This window comes from Phyllostomus discolor, chromosome 8 (assembly GCF_004126475.2).
Source record: "Phyllostomus discolor isolate MPI-MPIP mPhyDis1 chromosome 8, mPhyDis1.pri.v3, whole genome shotgun sequence".
Taxonomy (NCBI): Eukaryota; Metazoa; Chordata; class Mammalia; order Chiroptera; family Phyllostomidae; genus Phyllostomus; species Phyllostomus discolor.
Window position 1 is genome coordinate 89,522,861 of NC_040910.2, and position 19,266 is coordinate 89,542,126.

The window sequence follows — 19,266 nt, forward strand, 5'->3', positions numbered from 1 at the left end:
GGTCTTTTGGCCTCTCTTAGCTTATAGATTCTCTCTCTCACTCTCTCAGAAATCGGATTGTTTATTACAGGGTCTTGCACTGTTTGGGTTTTATTACACCCCATGGTGTAGTTGAGTTAACCTGTTCCTCTAGATTGGAAGTTGATTCCAGAGTCTTGATCAGCTTTTAAGTTCACTTTTGGGAATGAGATTATTTCATGGGTGACTGTGCTCTCCCATCAGGAGTCAGTAATGGCTGGTGGTTTCTTTTGGGCGGGGGGTGCTAGCAGTCCTTGATCAGTGCCTAGATCAGTCAGCTCATTGGAGGTGACAAAGCGGTGATATTCTGCTTCTGTCTCCTTCATTCATTGGCTAGAATACTTCTACAAAGAAAAATATCTCGCACCGTTTGCTTAGAGGTGTGGAAAATGTTTGGGATAAATGTTGGATTCATCCCCTTTAAAGTTGATTTTTTTTGATGCTCAAATTGTTCTACCTTTGGCCAATGGGACCCTTTCAACTTGGCTTTGAGTCCTTTTGACTTACCTTTAGTAATCTTTGATAGTTTGCTTGTTATTTCCTATCTAACGCAGAGACTGTGTGTTTCAGAGTTGCCCCAAGGAGACCATATGCTGGGTACTAGGGGATGCGCAGTTAGAAAGTGTTTTTGTTTCTAGACCTTTTCAGTTTTCAGAGCTAGCAAATATGTAAGTGTGTGTGTGTGTGTGTGTGTGTTAATGATTTTTATTGACATATAATTTACAAACAAAAAAAATTGACCTACTTTAAAGCTACAAATGCAGGTTTTGACAAATGTGTAACCACCACCACAATGACAATATAGAACATTTCCATCACTGAAAAAAATCCTCTTATGCCCTTTAGGACTGTAGGGTTTTTACTTTACCTCTTCTATCACGCCTCTGTGTCTCCTCTCACAGCGGCAGTCCCCATTCTTGAGAACACCAGGATGACGGGGTGAGGGCGCGGTGCCACACGCCCTCATTCGCTTCGTCTCATTGTAACACGGCAGCCTCAAGGGAAGGGCCGTTACCCCCGTATGCCTACTGAAAATCTTAAGTTTCATTTTTGCAGTTTGAGGGTCAATCCCTAGTTTTATAACTATGAGAAACTACGAAGTTTATTTTTTAGAAGTGACTTTTCTGAAAAAAAATCTCAGTCCTACCCACGGGTCCTTTTATTCAGGCACCTTGTCTTAGGGACCTCAGCCTTCTGGGCTTGTACTCGTCATCCCAGATCCTAGAATGCTTTAAGAGGCAACGCAGGACTGCTGTGGAAAACGGTGGCCTTGTCTAGTGAGACTGGAGATAAACATACCCCACGGACCTGTGCATGTTCAACATAACTGCATGCACATGGGAACCAGGTCCCTAGCATAAGGATAGTCGTAGCCCCATTATTTGCAATAGCTCCAAACTAGTAGCCACCCAGATGTCCCATAAAAGAGGCATAAAGTTGGGGAGATGGGTTGTGGGTGGGAAGGGGCCTGCAGGTGGTTTCTGGGCTGCTGATGGCATTCCATCACCAGTGCTCACCTGATAAACTTTATTAAACCACATGCATATTTTTACGTATTTCCATATAATGTGTGTGCCATTTCACAACAAAAAATGTTTAAAGTAATAGGTGGATTTGAAAAAGAACCAAAGTAAAACTTCTAGACATGAAAAAAAATAGATATTCCTTTTCTTCTTCCCTTCCTAAACAATTCAATGCAAAAGCTAGGGCAGGGGTGGGGGGTAGACACTGGGTGTCTGTGCAGGGGTGAGGCGGAGCTGGGTGCAGAGGTAGTTGCGAGCACTATATAAGGATAATTGCACAAATCACTGAAAAGTACCTGGAACCTGGTACGTGCTCAACACATGATAGTTATTGTCGTTGCTATAGTTGTTAAAAAGGAAATGTTGAGAGAGCATACTAGCCACCTGTGTCCTGTGTCACATCCCCTGGGCCTCACCTCTGATTCCCACTGCATCTGCAGCTTCACACACTTCATGTGGATAGTTTGTGCTGCAAGGGTACAACACATATCACTCATTTTCTGTCCTGGGGCTTTTCAGTGCCCTGGGTGAGGGAGGCGCTAATGGAAGCCCGCTTGGAATGACCACATGCACAGCTCAGAAGTGGGGGTGGGGCGGCCTTCAGCCGATGGATAAACGTTTCTCACTATCATCCTCAAGTGGACAGTTCTGGGAGATGGTGTTTTCCCTCCTCAGCAGGTTTCAGTGGGATCAAGTCCTGATTACTCAGAGCATTGCTCAACTCAACAGTACATCCTTGTACTGGCTTTTCCTCCAGTCCCTCATGCCTGTTCCCCCGCCCCCGTAACCTCCAAATAAATTATGTGCATGAAAGGCTTTATCTCAGGCTCTTGTTTTCAGGGCTAGCCCAGGATAAGACAGGGTATTAGAAGGTCCTAGAAAGCAGCCCTGGGAAAGGGAATTATTCCCTGGGTGGATGACAAGGACTCTCCTGCTGGTGGCAAGGGGGTTAGTGAAAACCCTTGCACACTGTAGCCTCACAATTACTAAGACTTCGCACCACAGAGCTAGGTAGCGAGCACTAGGTTATGGACTAGTTCTAGCACTTGGAAGATAGGGGACAATGGTAATCATGTGGATTATGGCTTTCATTGGCTTTTACTAACTGCTTTAGAAGGTTTGCAAGGAGACAATGAGGGACTGTCGATGGAGGGCTTGCTGTGAAAATTAGCAGTGTTCTGGACCTCAGGCCCTTGGAAGGCCTTTACAGGAGCAAATCCAGTTACCAGTAGGGTCACTCATTTGCTGACCCCTCCCCACCCTTTGTGTTGGCTTCTGATTTCTGTTTCACTGGCACTGGGTCCTCCTGCTCCCTGGGATCACCTCCCATGTAAATGACCTGCACCCAATCCTTGTCTCAGCTCTGCTTCAGGAAGGAGCTTAGGTTAAGATGAAAAAGCCAATGGTGGCCCAGATCACCAAGTTCATGACTTCAAAGACTTCACGGTTTCTCAGGGGAGCAGCCAATCAGTATGACTCAGAGTAGGCATCATCACAGCACAAATAGCTAGCTAGCTTTGAGTTCTTATTATATGCTGGCCCTATTCCAAGCCCTTTACATTTGTCACCTGAATTAACTCTCACAGTAGGTCCTTGACATAGGTATGATTTCTCATTTGTCCCCCGTAGAGGGTTAAATGGTGACTTCCCCAAAACATACGTCCAAATCCTAACTCCTGGAACCTGTGGATGTCACCTTATTTGGAAAAAGGGTCTTTACAGATGGAATTAGGTGAAGGATCTTGAGATGAAGTCATCCTGGATTATCTGGCTGGTTCCTAAACCAGCGTCTTGTGATCAGGATGAGAACGGCAGAGGAAGAGAAGGCCCCGGGAAGACCAGGACAGATTGGAGTGATTCTGCCACAAGCCAAGAAGCTCCAGGAACCACCAGAAACTGGGAGAGGCAAGTAGGGGTTCTCCCCTAGAGCCTTTGGAGAGAGTGTGTCCTGCTGACTCCTTGATTTTGGACTTCTGGCCTCCAGAACTGTGAGAAAATAAATTTCCATTTTAATCCAAACCAGTTTATGATAAATTGTTACCACGGTCTTAGGAAACTAATCTATTCTCCCTTGTCCCCCAACTCAACTCTGCGCTGATTTCTCCACAGGACACTGAAGGGAAATGCAGCACTTACCTGCGCACCTTTGACATTAGCTAAGTCTTGAGGACTGAGAAAGTCCTTGAAAATCGGTATAAATATTTTTGCAGCCTCCCAAAATCTGAGAGCAAAGGTAAATGGCAGTGAATAATAAATGTGTCCTTGCTGAGTAGTCTTGCCTGCCTCTCACAGTGACTGTGGGCACTGTTTTCTGCAGACACATTTTCCAGGTCACTCCTTTGGTTTTAGAATTTAGGCATGGGTTTGTGCTTTGTATCTTTGCTTCTGAACTTTTCACTGGGCATGGGGGTGGGGAAACCAGAACAGAGACCATTCTAATGCTTCCAGGATGCACTTCTGAAAAGCACAGTGGTCTAAGAATTATTCTCTGTTTTAAAATTTTATTTATTTTGTGGAAAAGGGGAAGGGAGAGAGAAAGAGAGGGAGAGAAACATCAATGTGCGAGCGATACATTGATCGGTTGCCTCTTGCATGCACCCAACTGGGGACCTGGCCCGCAACCCAGGCATGTGCCCTGAGTGGGAATTGAACCAGGAACCTTATGGTTCACAGGCCGGCACTCAATCCACTGAGCCACACCAGCCAGGGTTAACAGTTACTCTTTTTTAAACAATGTGGAAATGGGGAGAATGGTCCACGTGTAAAAATAGCAAAAGCATTTCAAAACTGTCACCAGTCGGGACCCCGCCTGATGTGACAAGACTGCTGTCTGATGCTAGGGTTGGAGGTACCTGAATGCGTCAGAGGAAGAGTGTTTAATCATGAAAAACAGTGACTCGCCTCAGGTAACTGGGAGAAACACTTTAAAGTGTCAGTCAAGCTGGCTTTTCCTTCGTGTAAATCAGCTTACCCTGAGATGTAGTTTGTATCTTTGTTTCACAAGATGATTTCAGAATAGATGTACTCAGTTTTACCTTTATTACAGGCTTCTGAAATATAAAAGAAGATCTAATTTGGTAAACTTAGGATATACATTCATAGAATCTCTAAAAAATATCCTATTTTAGTAGCTGGGTGGCCTGAAAGAATCAACTATTAACTGTTTGTTTCTGGACTATATCAACTAGTTTATTATTTAAATTTTTTTTTAAGTTTAAAAAATTTTCAATATTGAATGTAATTCAACATTATTCAATATTATTTTGGACTAGTTTTAGGTATATAGCATAGTGTTTAGATAATACACTTCACATAATGTTCCCCCAGTGTTTGCAGCACCCACCTGCCAGCGCACACAGCCATTACAGCACTACTGACTGCGTTCCCGTGCTGCACTTCACATCCCTGTGACCATTCTGTAGCCACCAATTTGTCCTTCGTACTCTCTTCGCCTTTTTCCAAGTAATTTATTCTTGGCAATTGGCCCTGTGTCTTCCTCTCTGGACGTTTTACACGATACTCTTCCTGTCTCATCCCTCCCTCCTCCCCACCCACCCATCTCCTGACGGATTTGTTGGGTGCCGTGGCGTTGGTCGCCCTTGGCCTCCTAGGTAGGTGTGTGCCCCCACCCACCCATTCTTGGGCTCCTGAAGCTCTGAGTGTGGTGGCCTCACCGGGCCCACTGTCTCGTAATAGCATCTCTCATCCCCAACTGCGACTCACCGTGATTTTGTGGTGTCACCTTCTGGAACAAGGGGGTGGCATAATGTATCTCCTGTGAGGATTTGGTTTCTGGGCAAAAGACAAGGACAGAGTTGCTGGGCTCATCAGCTGAATCTCTGATCACTGAGGGCAGCGGCTCAGCTCGCTGCCCGCACAGTGGCGTGTAGCCTCTGGACTTTGCAGAGAGTGCTTACCATCTTGGGCTGTGGAAACACACTGCCTTCGTTCCAAGCCTGGCGCAGACTCCTTGTCTGTAAAGTGGGAACGACATTGATTAGGCGTTAGTGCTGTTTACGCTGGACGGGGCAGTACGCTGCTTAGCACTGCGCCCACAGCATGGCCGGCTCTCGGTCAGCGTTGGCTGGGATTGTTCTTGTTGGTCAAAGCCATGGGCCTGTTTACCATAAAGCAGCGTACGATGCCTGCTTTAACGGGGAATCATAAGGGGCTTTGGGACACAGTGAAGATCATTCCAAACTGATATTTTAAAAAATCACCAAGCTAAGTGAAGAAAATCAAGATGTAGAATAGCCTGTCTATGACATGCTGCCATCGCTGCCATTTGTTTAGACAGCAGCATACACACAGCCTCTGTGGAATGGTTTTTAAAGACTAGCTGTAATCCCTGGAAAGTGGGGCTGGGCATCAGGGCTGCAAAGGAGACATTGAGCCCGTGTGCCTGTACAACCTTAAAGAAAGATGAAAACCTGAAACCAACCAACCACACCAGTGGAAATATCCACCAAAGTTCTCTTACCTCCTGGATTTTCACAGACATTTGCATATAGTCCAACTTCCATGGGTGTGTTGCCATAGTCTTTGGGTGCCTTATCTCTCCGAGCTTTTCCTACATAAATTGGTGCAGAATTAATGAAATTAAACCAATTCAGCCACATTTTTCTAATCTCCTCTTCTAAGGAGCAGAATTCCTCAAAGTTGCAAAACGAAGAATGACCTACTCCAAGGGGAAAACCGTGGACTCATCGAGAAGTCCACAGCCCCGCTTCTCCGAGCCCGAGCCCTCCTGATCGATTTTCCCAGCTCTGCAAGTGGCATCCTTCGCCTATCTGATCACGCTTTCGATGGCCAGAGACAAATTTCTTTCCGTATATCTATATATAATGAAATAGTCCTCAGACTTAAAAGTGAAGGAAATTCTGACACATGCACATGGATGAGCCTTGAGGACGTTGTGCTAAGTGACACAGGCCAGTTACCAACAGACAAATTCTGTATGATTCCATTTCTCTGCGGTCATCTCTGGAGTCGTCAAAGTCACAGAGACAGAAGCAGAATGGCAGAGGCCCAGGCTCGGAGGAAAGGGGAAATGACGGGGGAGTTAGGGTGTGATGGGGACAGAGTTTCCGTTGGACAAGACCAGGGGGTGGCGGTGATGGTTGCACAACAGTGAGAATGTTGATGCCGCCGAACTGTGTCCTTCACGGTGGTTAAGATGGTACAGTTTATTGTTGTGTGTATTTATCACAATTTAAAAGTAATTTTAAAAAGTAAAAATATACATATCAAGACGTTCAAGCCCTGGCCAATGTAGTTCCGTTGGTTAGAGCATAGCCCTGTAAACCAAAGGGTCGTGGGTCTGATCCTTGTTCAGGGCACGTGCTTAGGGTATGGGTTCAGTCTCCAGTCTGGGTGCTTGTGAGAGACAACCAACTGATATTTCTCTTTCACAACGATGTTTCTCTCCCTCTCTCTAAAATCAATAAGCCTGTCTTCAGATGCAGATTAAAAAAAAAAGAAGGAGAATTTCAAGGCAGGGTCAGCAGCAGAGCATTAAACCAAGCGTGGGCCCTTCTTAGTGGCGGGGGGGACCTTCTTAGGCCAGGCCCTGTGTGACCGCACAGCCCCCCCTCCCCCCCAGCACACTGGGTAAGAAAAGCTCTCACCGGAGAGACAACAGCAAGTCTGTCTTTTACCTTCCCCTGTAGCAGCTTTTTCTTCTTTTTTATTTCTTCATATCCATTTCTGATTTTCCTTTCCCTTCCTCCTCATCCTCTCCCCAGCTACCTACATCCTAAGCCCATGGAAAACAATGGAAGAGCTCCTAAAGAACTTACTTGCTTTGTACTTTGACAGTGTCCAAAATGCCAGAATTAGGATTGTCACGAAGAGTACCAGTAATGACACGGGAAGCAGTAGCTGCAGGCAGAATGGACAGCTCCCCTCTCCTGGAAGAAGACAGCACTCACTGGTCACCACAGAGCTTTCCTCCTCAATGACCCGAGCTGGGACGTGTTCTGGAAGGGCAGTTACGGCCATCTCCCAAGTTACCCCATGTACTGGGCACCCTGGTCCCTGAACTGCGGTGGACACCCACAACTCTCGAAGGTTACCTTGTTAGTCAGTGAAGTTCCTAAAGTCATGGCCAAGTGCACCTTCCACAGGGGTCACACGAGGAAGAGAAAAGTAGCACAGTGTTTAACAGGCCGATTAATGGTTGTACTGTTAGGGTCATGATGGCATGGCCATTTACTGGGCAAACCCCTTAGTCATGTTGGCCAAATGGCTACCACGTATTAAGTGTTAACTACCTGCCAGACACTGTGTTAAGCACTTTACATGCATTGCCTTATTTATCTTTTTAGGATCACTCCCATTTTACAAATGAGTAGAGTAAGACTCAGAGAGGTTAAGCGGCTTTCTTGAGGTCACACAGCTAGTAAATGGAAGGGCTGTGATTTGTGGGCAAAAGCCTGATTCTGGGGCCTGATTCCCACAGACTGCCTCACTTGTTAGGACTAACACCAGAGTGTGGGCTCTGTGCTTCTGACAATGAGGCCTGGTGAAGTGCTCGATGCCCAAGCATGCCTACTGCCTGTGCTAACCTAGCCTTTGTCCTACCCTTCTTCTACCTCAACCAATATCCCTTCAGAAGGAACTGGAAGGCCAGGTTTGAACCTAGAATTCTGACTCCTTGGAGTTCTGCACCAGAGTGCAGCAGCATTGGGGAGAGTCAGCCCCAGCTCTGGGCTGGCCCCCTTCCCACCCAGGCTCTGACCTGCACCTTAAGGGGCCTTGCATGCATGTGGACCCCCAGCCTGCATGTCCAAATGCCATTCACACCCCCACAAGCAGCTCCCTTAGCTTGGGTCCAGGAATGCTCGCATCCTCACTGCGGTCCCCCTGTGGGGGAGGATAAGCTGGGACAGAGACGCGTGTGGGCCCTATTGGGTGGGTCCTGATCTGATTGGGTGGGCAGTTTGGGGCCAGGAACCCAGAGTGCAGCTAGAAAAGTGGGGACACTGGGGCCAGGTGAGCATGGCCCCCTGGACTCCTCAGGCTGTGAGAATGCACACAGCCAAGAAGCGCCAGAGCAGTGCCCTCCGAAACACAGGGAAGGGCTGGGTGCCCCTCTGCCCCAAGGTAAGGGTGGCACTGAATGTTCCATCCACTGACTGTTAGCGGTGGTTCAACAGTAGGTGTTAGAAGCTGACAAAAAAGCAAAAGAGAAGAGGCCTGACATCTCCAAGAGATGCAGCACCCCCAGCAGGGGAAGGCCAAGGCAGGCTTTTCTCTGTTTTTTTGTTTGTCTTGTTTCCATGGCAGAAAGCAGTCCCATCACAGCTTGTGTGGACCCTACCAAAGGAAAGGCACTTGGGAGCAGGTGGCCAAAGTTGGAAGTGGATAGGCAGAAGTTTCTGGAAGCAAACCCAGACCCTGTTGGAAGAGCTCAGGCAGCCCTTACCTTTTGAGGTTATGGTGATGGCACTACTGTATTTCACGTGGCGAGGCAGTCTGTTTTCAGCTTTACATTTGTACTTCTCCACTCCTACAGGGTTCTTGGTTAAGTTAAGTTCAGCAGGCTCCCTTACATTCTTGATAATAACTCGTGATATGGTGATGTTGTTTTCAAAGAAAGTGTAATTGATGGGCAGGGAGCCATTGAACGAGATGCAGTGTAGCGTTACATAATGGCTGGCTTTTCTCGTAATGTTCAGCACTGGAGTGGTCACTGGGTCTAGAAAAATGGAAGTACGTGTTATACAGGGATAGACAGATGGGTTCGCTCGCTCAGTCCGCAAGCATGGATCTCGCCCCTGCTCTACTCCTCCACGTTGACCCAAAGAGGAGGGACACCCTTCCTGAGAAGTCAAGAAGCCTGCAGCCCAGCGGGAAAGGCCAATGAGCGTGTGACTAACCCTACCCAGGCAGGGCGGCACGACCCAGGTGCTGGGAAAGCCAGAGAGTGGAAGGTGTCTCTCTGCTTTGAGGAATCAGAGCAAAAACTTGCCTTTCATTGGACATTCTTTTAATTGGAATCCACAATCTCTTTATTATTGATAATGAATAGAATTTTGTGAAAGATCCAGTTCCAAGTATGAAGTTGAGAGGTGCTTTATTCCCAATCCGTATAAGGTTACAGCAGGGCTGTTTGTGTGTGTGTGTGTGTGTGTGTGTGTGTGTTTTAATCACATCTTAAAATATCATCTTTTCTAACTGTATTTGTATTTATAGGATTCAGCTGTAACTTCCTCCCCAAAGTGGGAAGTAACCCTGATAAATAGGTTTAAAGAAACTTCTCAACAGGAAATGGGTGAGTCTGTCAGTTTATACCCTATTTATGGGAGAATCCAGATGTATGGTTTATAATATAATTCATTAATCAAACAGTATTATAGGAAAGGAAGGACAGTTGAATATTCATCATGGGCCAGGCTCATACCCACATTATCTCATTCCCCTCCACAATAGTCGTAGTACTACAGCATGGACAGTGTCACACCCCTTCCAACTGTGACTCAGAGAAGTTCCGAAACTTCCCCAAGGACACACAGCTAATATGGCCAAGGCCAACTTCCAAGTAGATTTTTTGTTTTTACAACATCAATTTGGCACAGAACCAATGAAATACAGGGACCAAAGTATAAGTAAATCAAAGAAACTAATTTTAGAGTCTCCTTGCTCCACCCTTATCTGAGCAGGAGTCCCTGTGGTGGCATCTTCGACAGAGCAGCATCGGGTGACAGTGGCCTCAAAAAGCAGCTTTGTTTGGGAATAGCACCAATAGGGACGCTCTTCCTTTGGAACGGAAACCTACCCCTTTTAGTCTGCAGGAAGGAGAAAACCTTTATGAGGAATCAGAGCACAGACTCCTCTCCGAGATGGGATGCTTCACGCTGGACCAGAGATTGATATGAAGGGGACTGGGACAATGGAAACTTTCCAGAGAGTTTGTTCGGGACTAGTCAAGGGCATTACAGCAACCCAGTCAGCAGGGTGAGGGAGTTGCTCCTCTTCAATAAACTCCTTATATTTTTTGAATTTCAAGGAGTCCTTTAAGGCTCATTCAGCTGCCGCCTTCCTTCTAGGACCTTTCGTAAGTCCTCTAGACAGAGTGTTCCCTCCCACTCTGCCTCCTCCAGCCCTCGTCTCCCCGCTCTATTGTTTTATATGAATTTTTCTACCTCTCCTTACATGGTCCACTTCGACCCACCATGTCTCATGGTCACCTCCAGTGTAGCCTGTCTGGAACTGAAATCTAGGGAACCTGCTGGTATATCCAAATGGTTAGTTAGTCAACCAGTAGGTAGATAAACATATTTTAAAATCCTATTCTCTCAGGAAATGTATTTATTTCTTCATGCATTCATTCGTTCTGTTGCAGTAAGAACAGTTAACATGAGATGTACCTTCTTAACAAATTTTTAAGTGCACAGTACAGTATTGCTAACGACAGGCACAATGTCGCACAGCAGAAGGTCTATGACTCACTCATCTAGCATAACCAAACTTTATACCCACTCAACAGTTCTCCATGTCTCTGCTCTTGCATTGTTGCCCATCTCAGTAAAAGGCGCTATTCCTCAGGAGGTGATCCCATTAGATATCTAGAAGTCATTTTCGATTCCTTCCTTACCTTTGCTACCTGTGGTTCCAAATTTAACCATCTAGCAAGTCCTGTTGTTTCGTCCTCCGCATCTGTCCATCCCCACCACTGTCTGTCCCCACCACTGTCTCCTGGGTGACTCCAGGAACTTCCTAACTAATCCCCAAATGACCCACCCTGGCCCTGACCCACCTAGACTGAATTAACTTCCACAATGATAATGTTGGGTCATAGGCCTTGCCTGACTTGGCCCCCTCCCTCTCCACTGTCACCTGGAGTCGCACGCTCCTCATCTGACCTCTGGCCAAACTGGCCTTCTCAACCAGCCAAGTTCTTTCCCAAGCTGGAGCCCCTGCACAGGCTATTGTCTCTTAACTAGAGCTTCTCTTGCCCTGTCTCTTCACAGAGCTAACTCCCCATCCTTCAGGGCTCCACTTAAATGGAATCTCCTTTGAAAGACCTTCCCTAACTACCCTGAGTAGCTCCCTCCACTACCCCCCGGCTTCTCTCCCATCACCATGCTGGTTTCTTTGTCTTTCTAACAATCCACACAGCTTGTGATTATGAGTTGTATTTGTTTGAGTACTCGGGTTTTGTGTCTCCCCAGCCAGACTGTAAGCTCCACCAAGGCAGGAACTGAAGTTTAGGCAGGGGCTGGCACATCTGGGATATCATTAAATATTTGACGAAGGCATCAGTGGTTACTAAACTTGTGTTCGTGACTCATCTCCCTGGCTGGGTTGGGGAGAAGACGACGTCTTAGGCAACATCAAAACCCCGGCAGCACGTAACGCAGTTACATGCACAGGGGAGGTACTCATTAGATTATCTATTAATCTGACCTAAATGAAAATCATACAGTTTTATAATCTATCAAAACAGCTCTATGGTTACTGTAACAAATGGCAGGAAACTTGTGCATTTACTTGGAAAGCAGGATGTGGGAAGATTTTATACGTATCTGTGAGTCAGAAGGTTGGGACATGAAGGCTTGGGTTTTTTTAATCAGCTTATTTAAGGTGTCAGCCATCAGGTTTATAAATCAGCAGAGAATGAGCATATTCACTGCAGGAGTGTAGGCCCCCGTAATTCAAAGGGAGGAAACCCACACCAGTGGAGGGTCTTACCATGTCTTCTCACACTGAATCTAGGTGATTTGATGGGCAATTAGATGCTTTCCCTGCCAAGTAAGTGCCTACCCTCCTCACCCCCTTCTGCCCACTGTGGACTGAGATTCTCACTCAGAGTCCAACCAAACAGTGTTAGGGTCATACTGCCTATCTTCTCAGCTCATGTTTTCATAGCTGAGGACCACAGATATATCTAAGGTATATCCCCAGGGAATCCCCAAAGTTGCACAGGAAGTTGTGGTACACAGGTTCCCCACCGTCCCTTTCACGGCTCTTTCTGCAACATAGATATCCCTCGCTTTATGTCTCTTTGCTTTTGTGAAAGACTTACACTAGTTCCTGTTTTTGAGGATTTTTGCTTTTACAAAAAAAAAAAAAAGGGGGATGGTGAAAAGCAAGAAGAGTGTTCAGCATTGGTTTTGCAACGAGCTGTTATAGAGGCTTCACAAGCTCCCAGCAGTGAGACGGGCCCCGCCCAGCTCCTTCCCCGGAACCCTGCTCAGCAGCTCAGCCTCAAGCGCCAGAGCTCTGAACTGTGTCTGAGCGGCGGTGCTCCACCTCGATTTACTTTGTGCATCCATTAGCAGGATGTGTCCTAAGGTGTCAGGGAAGCCTAAGAGAGCTCGTAAAGGTGTGCTTAGCGTAAAATGGGACATAATGGAGTGTATTTGGTATGATTTAGTAGGTTATTTTGAGGGGTCTGGAAACACGAAAACATTTTTCCATCTAAAGAAAAGGGTTGCTGCTTTGCTTTATGTCATTTTGGCTTACGAAAGGTTTTCACAGGAACATTTCTTTTCAGAAAGTGGCGGAAACATTACCAGGCTGCCCAGTCGAGCAGGAGCCTGATAATTAAAGATTATCAGCCAGGGTACTGCCCTCCCATTACCCATGCATCCCAGCACCATTGTTCCCAGGGGTTTCCCCCTTCTTCACGTTTATTTTATAATTCTGGCTCCTATTCAGTTTGTGTTCAAAACTGTCCTGGGATCATTGTTTCTAACCCAGAGCCCATGGCATCCCCTAAAGCCTTGTGCAGAAATTTGCACCTGCAGTCACGTGAGCACATCTTGGGAAAACTGTCCCTCTCTTTCATGGTATTGTTAACATGGTGTTAACCTGAAAAGCTGAAAGGCACTGACCGCGAGCAGAGGCGTCTGATAGAACTCTCTGTAATGATGGGAATGGTCTCTGTCTGTGTCACCTAGTACAAGAGCCACCAGCACCTGTGGCTACTGAACACTTGAAATTTGACTAATGAGACTAAGGAATTTTTTATTCTAATTTCAGTTAATTTGAATTCAAATTAAAATAGCCACACATGGCTAGTGGCTCCCATACTGGAGAACGTAGACCTAGAGACTCGCTCAAAGATCTGATCAGTGCCCTCCTTGCTGGTGGATTGGGTGCCAGTTTGCTAACCAAAGGGTGGCCAGTTTGATTCCTGGTCAGGGCACATGCCTGGGTTGCAGGCCAGGTCCCCAGCAGGGGGCGTGTGAGAGGCAACCACACATTGTTGTTTCTCTCCCTCTCTTTTTCCCTCCCTTCCCCTCTCTAAAAATAAATAAATACAATCTTAAAAAAAGATTTGATCAGTAAGGTGGGGCACCTTTGTTTAGAAGACTCCAGGTACACTGTACATGTATTACCTGGAAACCCTCTCCCCCTCTTCCAGGAGCTCATGATCAAGGTCACGTCATAGAAGAGCCCATTAACACTATGTTATGAGAGGCTTAGGGTGGGAAGGTGAGAGCGAAAAACACAGAAGTGATACAATGTGGTTGGGTGGGAAGACCACTGGCTGATGGGGCACCTGGTAGGGGGTCGCTGCAAGGGGAAGAGGCGGGCCAAGCCTGCGGCTTTGAAGACCCATGCCACAAGGTCCAACACTGATTCTAAGACTTCTCACTCAAATCTTCAGAGAAAAAGTCATTTTTGCCTACTTCATGGGAATCCTAGAGTAAAGCATCTAGAAAAGATTTCAACAATTTTCTAAATTGTTGGAAATGTTTGGTAGAGGATACATTGGTTGATATGTGTTTGTCTCAGGCAAAAGTCTTCAGAGGAGAAAGTGGAATGGAATTACTAAGAATAAGGGTCTCAGTGATGTCCTCCCTAGGCTCTAGAGCACAGGTGGCAAACACAAGGCCTGCGGGCCGAATCCGACACCCCACCTTGTTTTATCTGGCCCGGGACCTTGTTTCTACCCAGCAGCAGCGCTTGGCTGCTTACCCCCGGTTAAGGAGTAGTTACACTTACACAGTCCTAAAATCACATTTGGCCCTTTGAAGGCAACCGTGAGGCTGATGTGGTGCCCGGTGAAAATGAGTCTGACACCCCTGCTGTAGAGTGAGTGCTGACAAGGGGACAGAGAGCCTGTTGGAAAGTGGAAAGGAGCCCTACAGATCGCAGGGCGCGAGGATCACGCGCTCGACTCACCAACCAACGTGAAGTTGAACTCATGACTGTATCTTGTACAGTTGGGTCTTATACAGCTGGGAACTTGCGCTTTACATTTGTAAGGCCCCAAATCGCTGGCTTCTGAGATGCGCAGGTTAAAAGTCACGTGTTCACCTTTGCTGTCCTGTGTTCCGATGCAGTTTTTATCCCGAAACAGAGAATAGGTGATTGGCGATAATTTGCTCTGGCTGGAACAAATTATAGATACATTTTGACCCTTCATGACTATGTTCGTTTCTGAGTTCAAAATTGGAGAGGTGAGTTCTGGAAAACAAAATCACACAAGAGACAGTTCTTGTTAACGTTCCTTGATAATAACTCAGCAGTCGTCTGGCCACATTTTGTGGGTCAAGGTGGTGGACACTCTGTTCTCAGTGAACTTTCCCAAGGGGGTGTTCCTTGCCTACATGGCCAGGCTGACCAGAGTGTGACGAAGCCGCAAGGCCTACAGAGGTCCCCCACAAAGAGAGGTCATGGCCTTGAGAAGCTCTGCACTTGCTATCTCTCTGGCCAGTTAGATGCCCGAAGTAGACTTTCTAAAGACTGTCTCTGCTGACATAGAAATATTAAAGTTCCAGGTTCTAAGAAAAAATGTTGTGTCTGGTAGCTTGTTTTGTCCATTATTTAGTTTAGATTTCTTATTTTGGAAAACCATAACTATTCAAAATAATAGTAGAGAAGAGAGTATAATGATCCCCAATGATCCTATTGCCTGGCTTCAACAATGATCAACTTCCAGTCTGTCCTGTTATATCACCCCCCCCCCCCCCACTATTTTAGCGCAAACCCCAGACCACACGCTATTTCATCCGTAAATGCAGTGTGGAGAGAGAGAAAAGCAGCCCCTGACCGTTGGGACCTGCCCTGTCACTCGCAGCTGGAATACCAGCACTGACAAGGCCACTTGGTGACCGTGTTGGATCAAGACAAAAACAAGATGGCACCATATTCGTGCCTGGACACACACAAAGATGTGGACATTGTCTGAAGCACAAAAATGGCCAAACATCCCCCCAACTTGATTAGTAAGAGTGACTGCTGCTGCTTTGTCGGTCACAGCTTTTGCCTTGCTCCCTTTTTGCCTTTTAGATGACAATGATTAAGATACCCAATCATATTGTTATTTCCACTCCCTAGAAGGATCCAATCCAGAGAAGAGCCTGCTGCTTTGAATCTTCCTCCAAATCACCTAGCACAGATCCAATCTCATCACAGGACCTTCCTAACACCTTTCTCGCCAAGATCTCGCGTGATTCCCACGGTGGACATTTTCTCCCCAGCCCAGCCTTGTTCAGGCACATGTGTGTCCCTGGTGACCTTTGGCTGGAGGACATTGTATTTCTAGAAGATAAGGACTCCTTTGTAGACATAACAATGACCATTATTGCACATAAAAATTAACAATGTATTTTAAATGTCATCAGATATTTAGTTAGCATTCAAATTTCCCCAGTTGTCTGATTCTTTCTTTTTTTTTAGTGTTCAAAATGATCCATTGTAATTAGCTGATATGTTTCGTATGCCTTTTTAAATCAGAAGACCTTTCCATTTCTCACTCCCACCCCTGGCAATTTATTTGCTGAAGATAGCAAATGCTTTGTTCTATAATGTTCCCCATGGCCTGGATTTTGCAGGTCACATTCCTGAGGCATCCTCTACCATGTTCCTCTGTCCCCCGTCCAGAGGCTTGATGAAATCCAGGTTAGCTTTCATGTAGTAAGAATGCATCAGAGGGGCTGGTGTGTGCTTCCGTGAGGATGTGCCTGGTGTCCGACGATCTCTCTTTTTGTTAGGTAGTGGGCTTGGACAATAGCCACTTGAAGCATTATTTTGCTAGAGGTGACAAAATGATAACATGCCAATTCTATTATTCTTTCTTCATTTATTATCTGAAATTATCTGAAGAGAAACTTGCCCTTCTCCACTCTTCGGTCATACTATAGTTTGCCCAGAAAAAGCAGGATATATGCTTAGCTTTCTCTGTTTATTGACCAGTTTTGAAAATAATGACTTGGTTTCCTAGCGTCTTCTAACACTGAGACACTTTTTCATTGTTATTTTTTTGTTTAAGAATCAAATGAACTCAGTTTTAAATATACTTAATGTGTTTCGATCCATTGAGGTTATTATTCCTATTGTCCCATTTTTTGGCCATGGGAAGCATCTCCAAACTGGCCCCTGAGCCCTTTTGACATGATTCCAATAGTCTTCGATAGCTTGAATGTTTGTATTTTATTATTCAAAAATGCCAAGGGGGTGGGGGTGGGAAATAGCCCTTACCAGGAAATTTCATTTGAGAAATAAGATTATAAAAGAATTTAGAGGAATATAGGGAAATGTTTTTATATCACTTGCTAGGAAAAGGTCTCCCTAATAAAACACAGAAAAGAGTACCCATAGAGAAAAGACTGAAGAAATTGACTACCCTGAAAACTTCTCTATGGCAAATTTAAGACAAGTGGTAGATAGCCTAGAAGAAAATGCTACTTAAGCCACAAATGAAAGCAAAGCATCATATATATATATATATATATATATATATATATATACAATCAAATAAATGGGCAAATAATATAAATGAGTGATTTTTAGAAAAAGACACGCAGAAGGCCATTAAATAGTGCTGGGGCCAAGGGAAGGCTTGGGTGGAGGAGGGAGGCGCTTAGACCCCTCAAAAGTGCCATCAGCCTCCCTCCAGTCCTTGATTTGGAGAATTAACATTTTCTCAGTCTTCTGTGAGCTCAGCTTCAAGACAAGACGTCACCTCTCTTTCCCAACCAGATGGCCATCCTTAAATTCCCTTTGTATGGGAAGGCGGGAGCGTCCATAGTCAATAAACATGAAAAAGATGCTCAACTGCACGAGTGATGAGGCAACTGCAAATTACGATATTATTTTTTACTCATCAGACTGGCACAAATTAAAAAACTTTAGAGAGGGGGTGGGGAAACGCACTGCCACGTGAGAGGTCGCTGCTAGAGACCATGAGCAAATTCAGTGTGTTGGGAGGACCTCTGGAACAATTTAAACGGCCCTGCCCTCTGACTCAGCGACTTCACTTCTAGGATCTCATCCCACAGAGATGGTCTCACACTCTCATGTGTCCACAGAGGGTATTTTGTACAGGGATGTTTATTGCAGCATTGTTTATATTACCAAGAAAAGGGGGGGAACTCAATAAGGGGGTGGTGAACTGAATTTATGGCTGTCTTATTATGAAATGTTGTACTGCTGTTGGAGGAAAAAAAGAGCTAAATATGCATTTAGTGCTTAAAAAGATGTCTGTGATTTATTGTAAACAAAAACAGGACAAGTCACAGAAGAATTTGTTTACTCTGATATTGACGGGAAAATGACTCAATAGCTCTAGCATCTGGAAGTGGAGCAGGGAGAGAGCTTGGAGGGGGGTAACCTTCACATTTATACACTGACAACAGCTTGGGTTAGCATTTCTTGGCGGCTCACCCATACCAGGCACTGTGCTCAGGCCTGTGGCTTATCCCACTCAGTCCTCACAACAGCCCTCTCAGGTAGGTGCTTGTATTACCCCCAATTCACAGAGGAAACAAATTTATCTCATGTACCCAGGCCACCGGGCTTAGGACCACAATTGTGGTTAATCTAGTTTTGTGATGATAAATTGCCTCCTAATATACATTTTTAATGCTGCTTGAATTATTTTACACTGACTGTGTGTTGCTTTAAAAAAAAAGACAGTGAAAGACCATTTCATTGTAAAATCCAATCTCAATATTTTATCTCTGGGTCTCAGGAAAGATACTACAACTCCATCCCTAAAATCATTTCATTTTTAGTGGCAGGTAATGGAAAACGTTTCACTCTGGTCATTCATTAAAAGCACAGAAAAACTTACTCATGAGCCATGAGTTTAAAGCTGACCATCCAATGTTTTGTTTTTTTTTTTTAAGACAGTTTTAGTACAAGAGAGAAGTAAATGAAACTTACTGTTTGTTTTTTCCATTTGCTCAGAATTCAGTTCTGCTTTTAGAGTTGAAAGAGAGAAAAGGAGCAAAAAAACCCTTTTTCTCCACATCGTGGTTTGGCTTCGAGATGAAGGGATGCGAGCCTCTGATGTGACAGAAGAAGAAATGTCCCAGTGCATTTACATGGCTCCGCATGCTCCCAGATGAAATTGAAGAGGAGGCCCAAGGAGGCGTGGTGGCTCCAAAGTGGTGAGTTATCTAGAGAACTTCCTCCTTTTTGACCAAGTTAAAGATACGCAGCTGTCTGCCAAAGCTTGACTAAGTGTTCCTCCGTGACTTCTGCTAAGAAGAGAGAGATGCGGTTGGTTGTGCAAACTCAGGATGGGAAGTTGAACAGTGGGGAAAAGAACATTAAAAATTTGATTGTTCTATTGTCTTTATACAAACCCACCTGATCATCTCTCTCTGGATTTGGCCCATATCAAAAGGTACTTCATGGAAGTTGGCTTTAGTCTTGGGAAACAAATATTGACTGTCTGGGGCAGACACACCCAAGCATGGCATCAGAAATACTGGATTTTCACCCTGGCTGGTGTAGCTCACTGGATTGAGTGTGGGCTGTG

The 19,266-nt window shown here is 45.5% G+C and overlaps 1 protein-coding gene across 1 annotated transcript; it reads right to left on the bottom strand.

The window, feature by feature from the left end:
- Positions 1-1,146: 1,146 nt before the first annotated feature.
- On the bottom strand, positions 1,147-18,970 carry MILR1 (mast cell immunoglobulin like receptor 1). Its single transcript, XM_028522056.2, has 9 exons — positions 18,666-18,970; positions 14,679-14,963; positions 8,968-9,240; positions 7,340-7,450; positions 6,022-6,111; positions 5,459-5,515; positions 5,265-5,333; positions 4,513-4,591; positions 1,147-3,527 (listed from the first exon to the last, which is right to left on the bottom strand). The coding sequence occupies exons 1-8, from the start codon at positions 18,820-18,822 to the stop codon at positions 4,539-4,541; spliced, it is 1,095 nt and encodes a 364-aa protein (XP_028377857.2). The 5' UTR covers positions 18,823-18,970; the 3' UTR covers positions 1,147-3,527; positions 4,513-4,538.
- Between the last annotated feature and the right edge of the window lie 296 nt (positions 18,971-19,266).

What these genes read in the sequence shown, in the direction of transcription:
- MILR1 (XM_028522056.2), bottom strand. Translation starts at nt 18,822, where the DNA reads ATGCACTGGGACATTTCTTCTTCTGTCACATCAGAGGCTCGCATCCCT. An exon ending in GCAAATGGAAAAAACAAACA is followed by an intron (nt 14,964 to 18,665) that starts GTAAGTTTCATT and finishes TTTGTTTTCCAG; the next exon opens with AACTCACCTCTCCAATTTTG. An exon ending in CATCACCATAACCTCAAAAG is followed by an intron (nt 7,451 to 8,967) that starts GTAAGGGCTGCC and finishes GTCTTCTTCCAG; the next exon opens with GAGAGGGGAGCTGTCCATTC.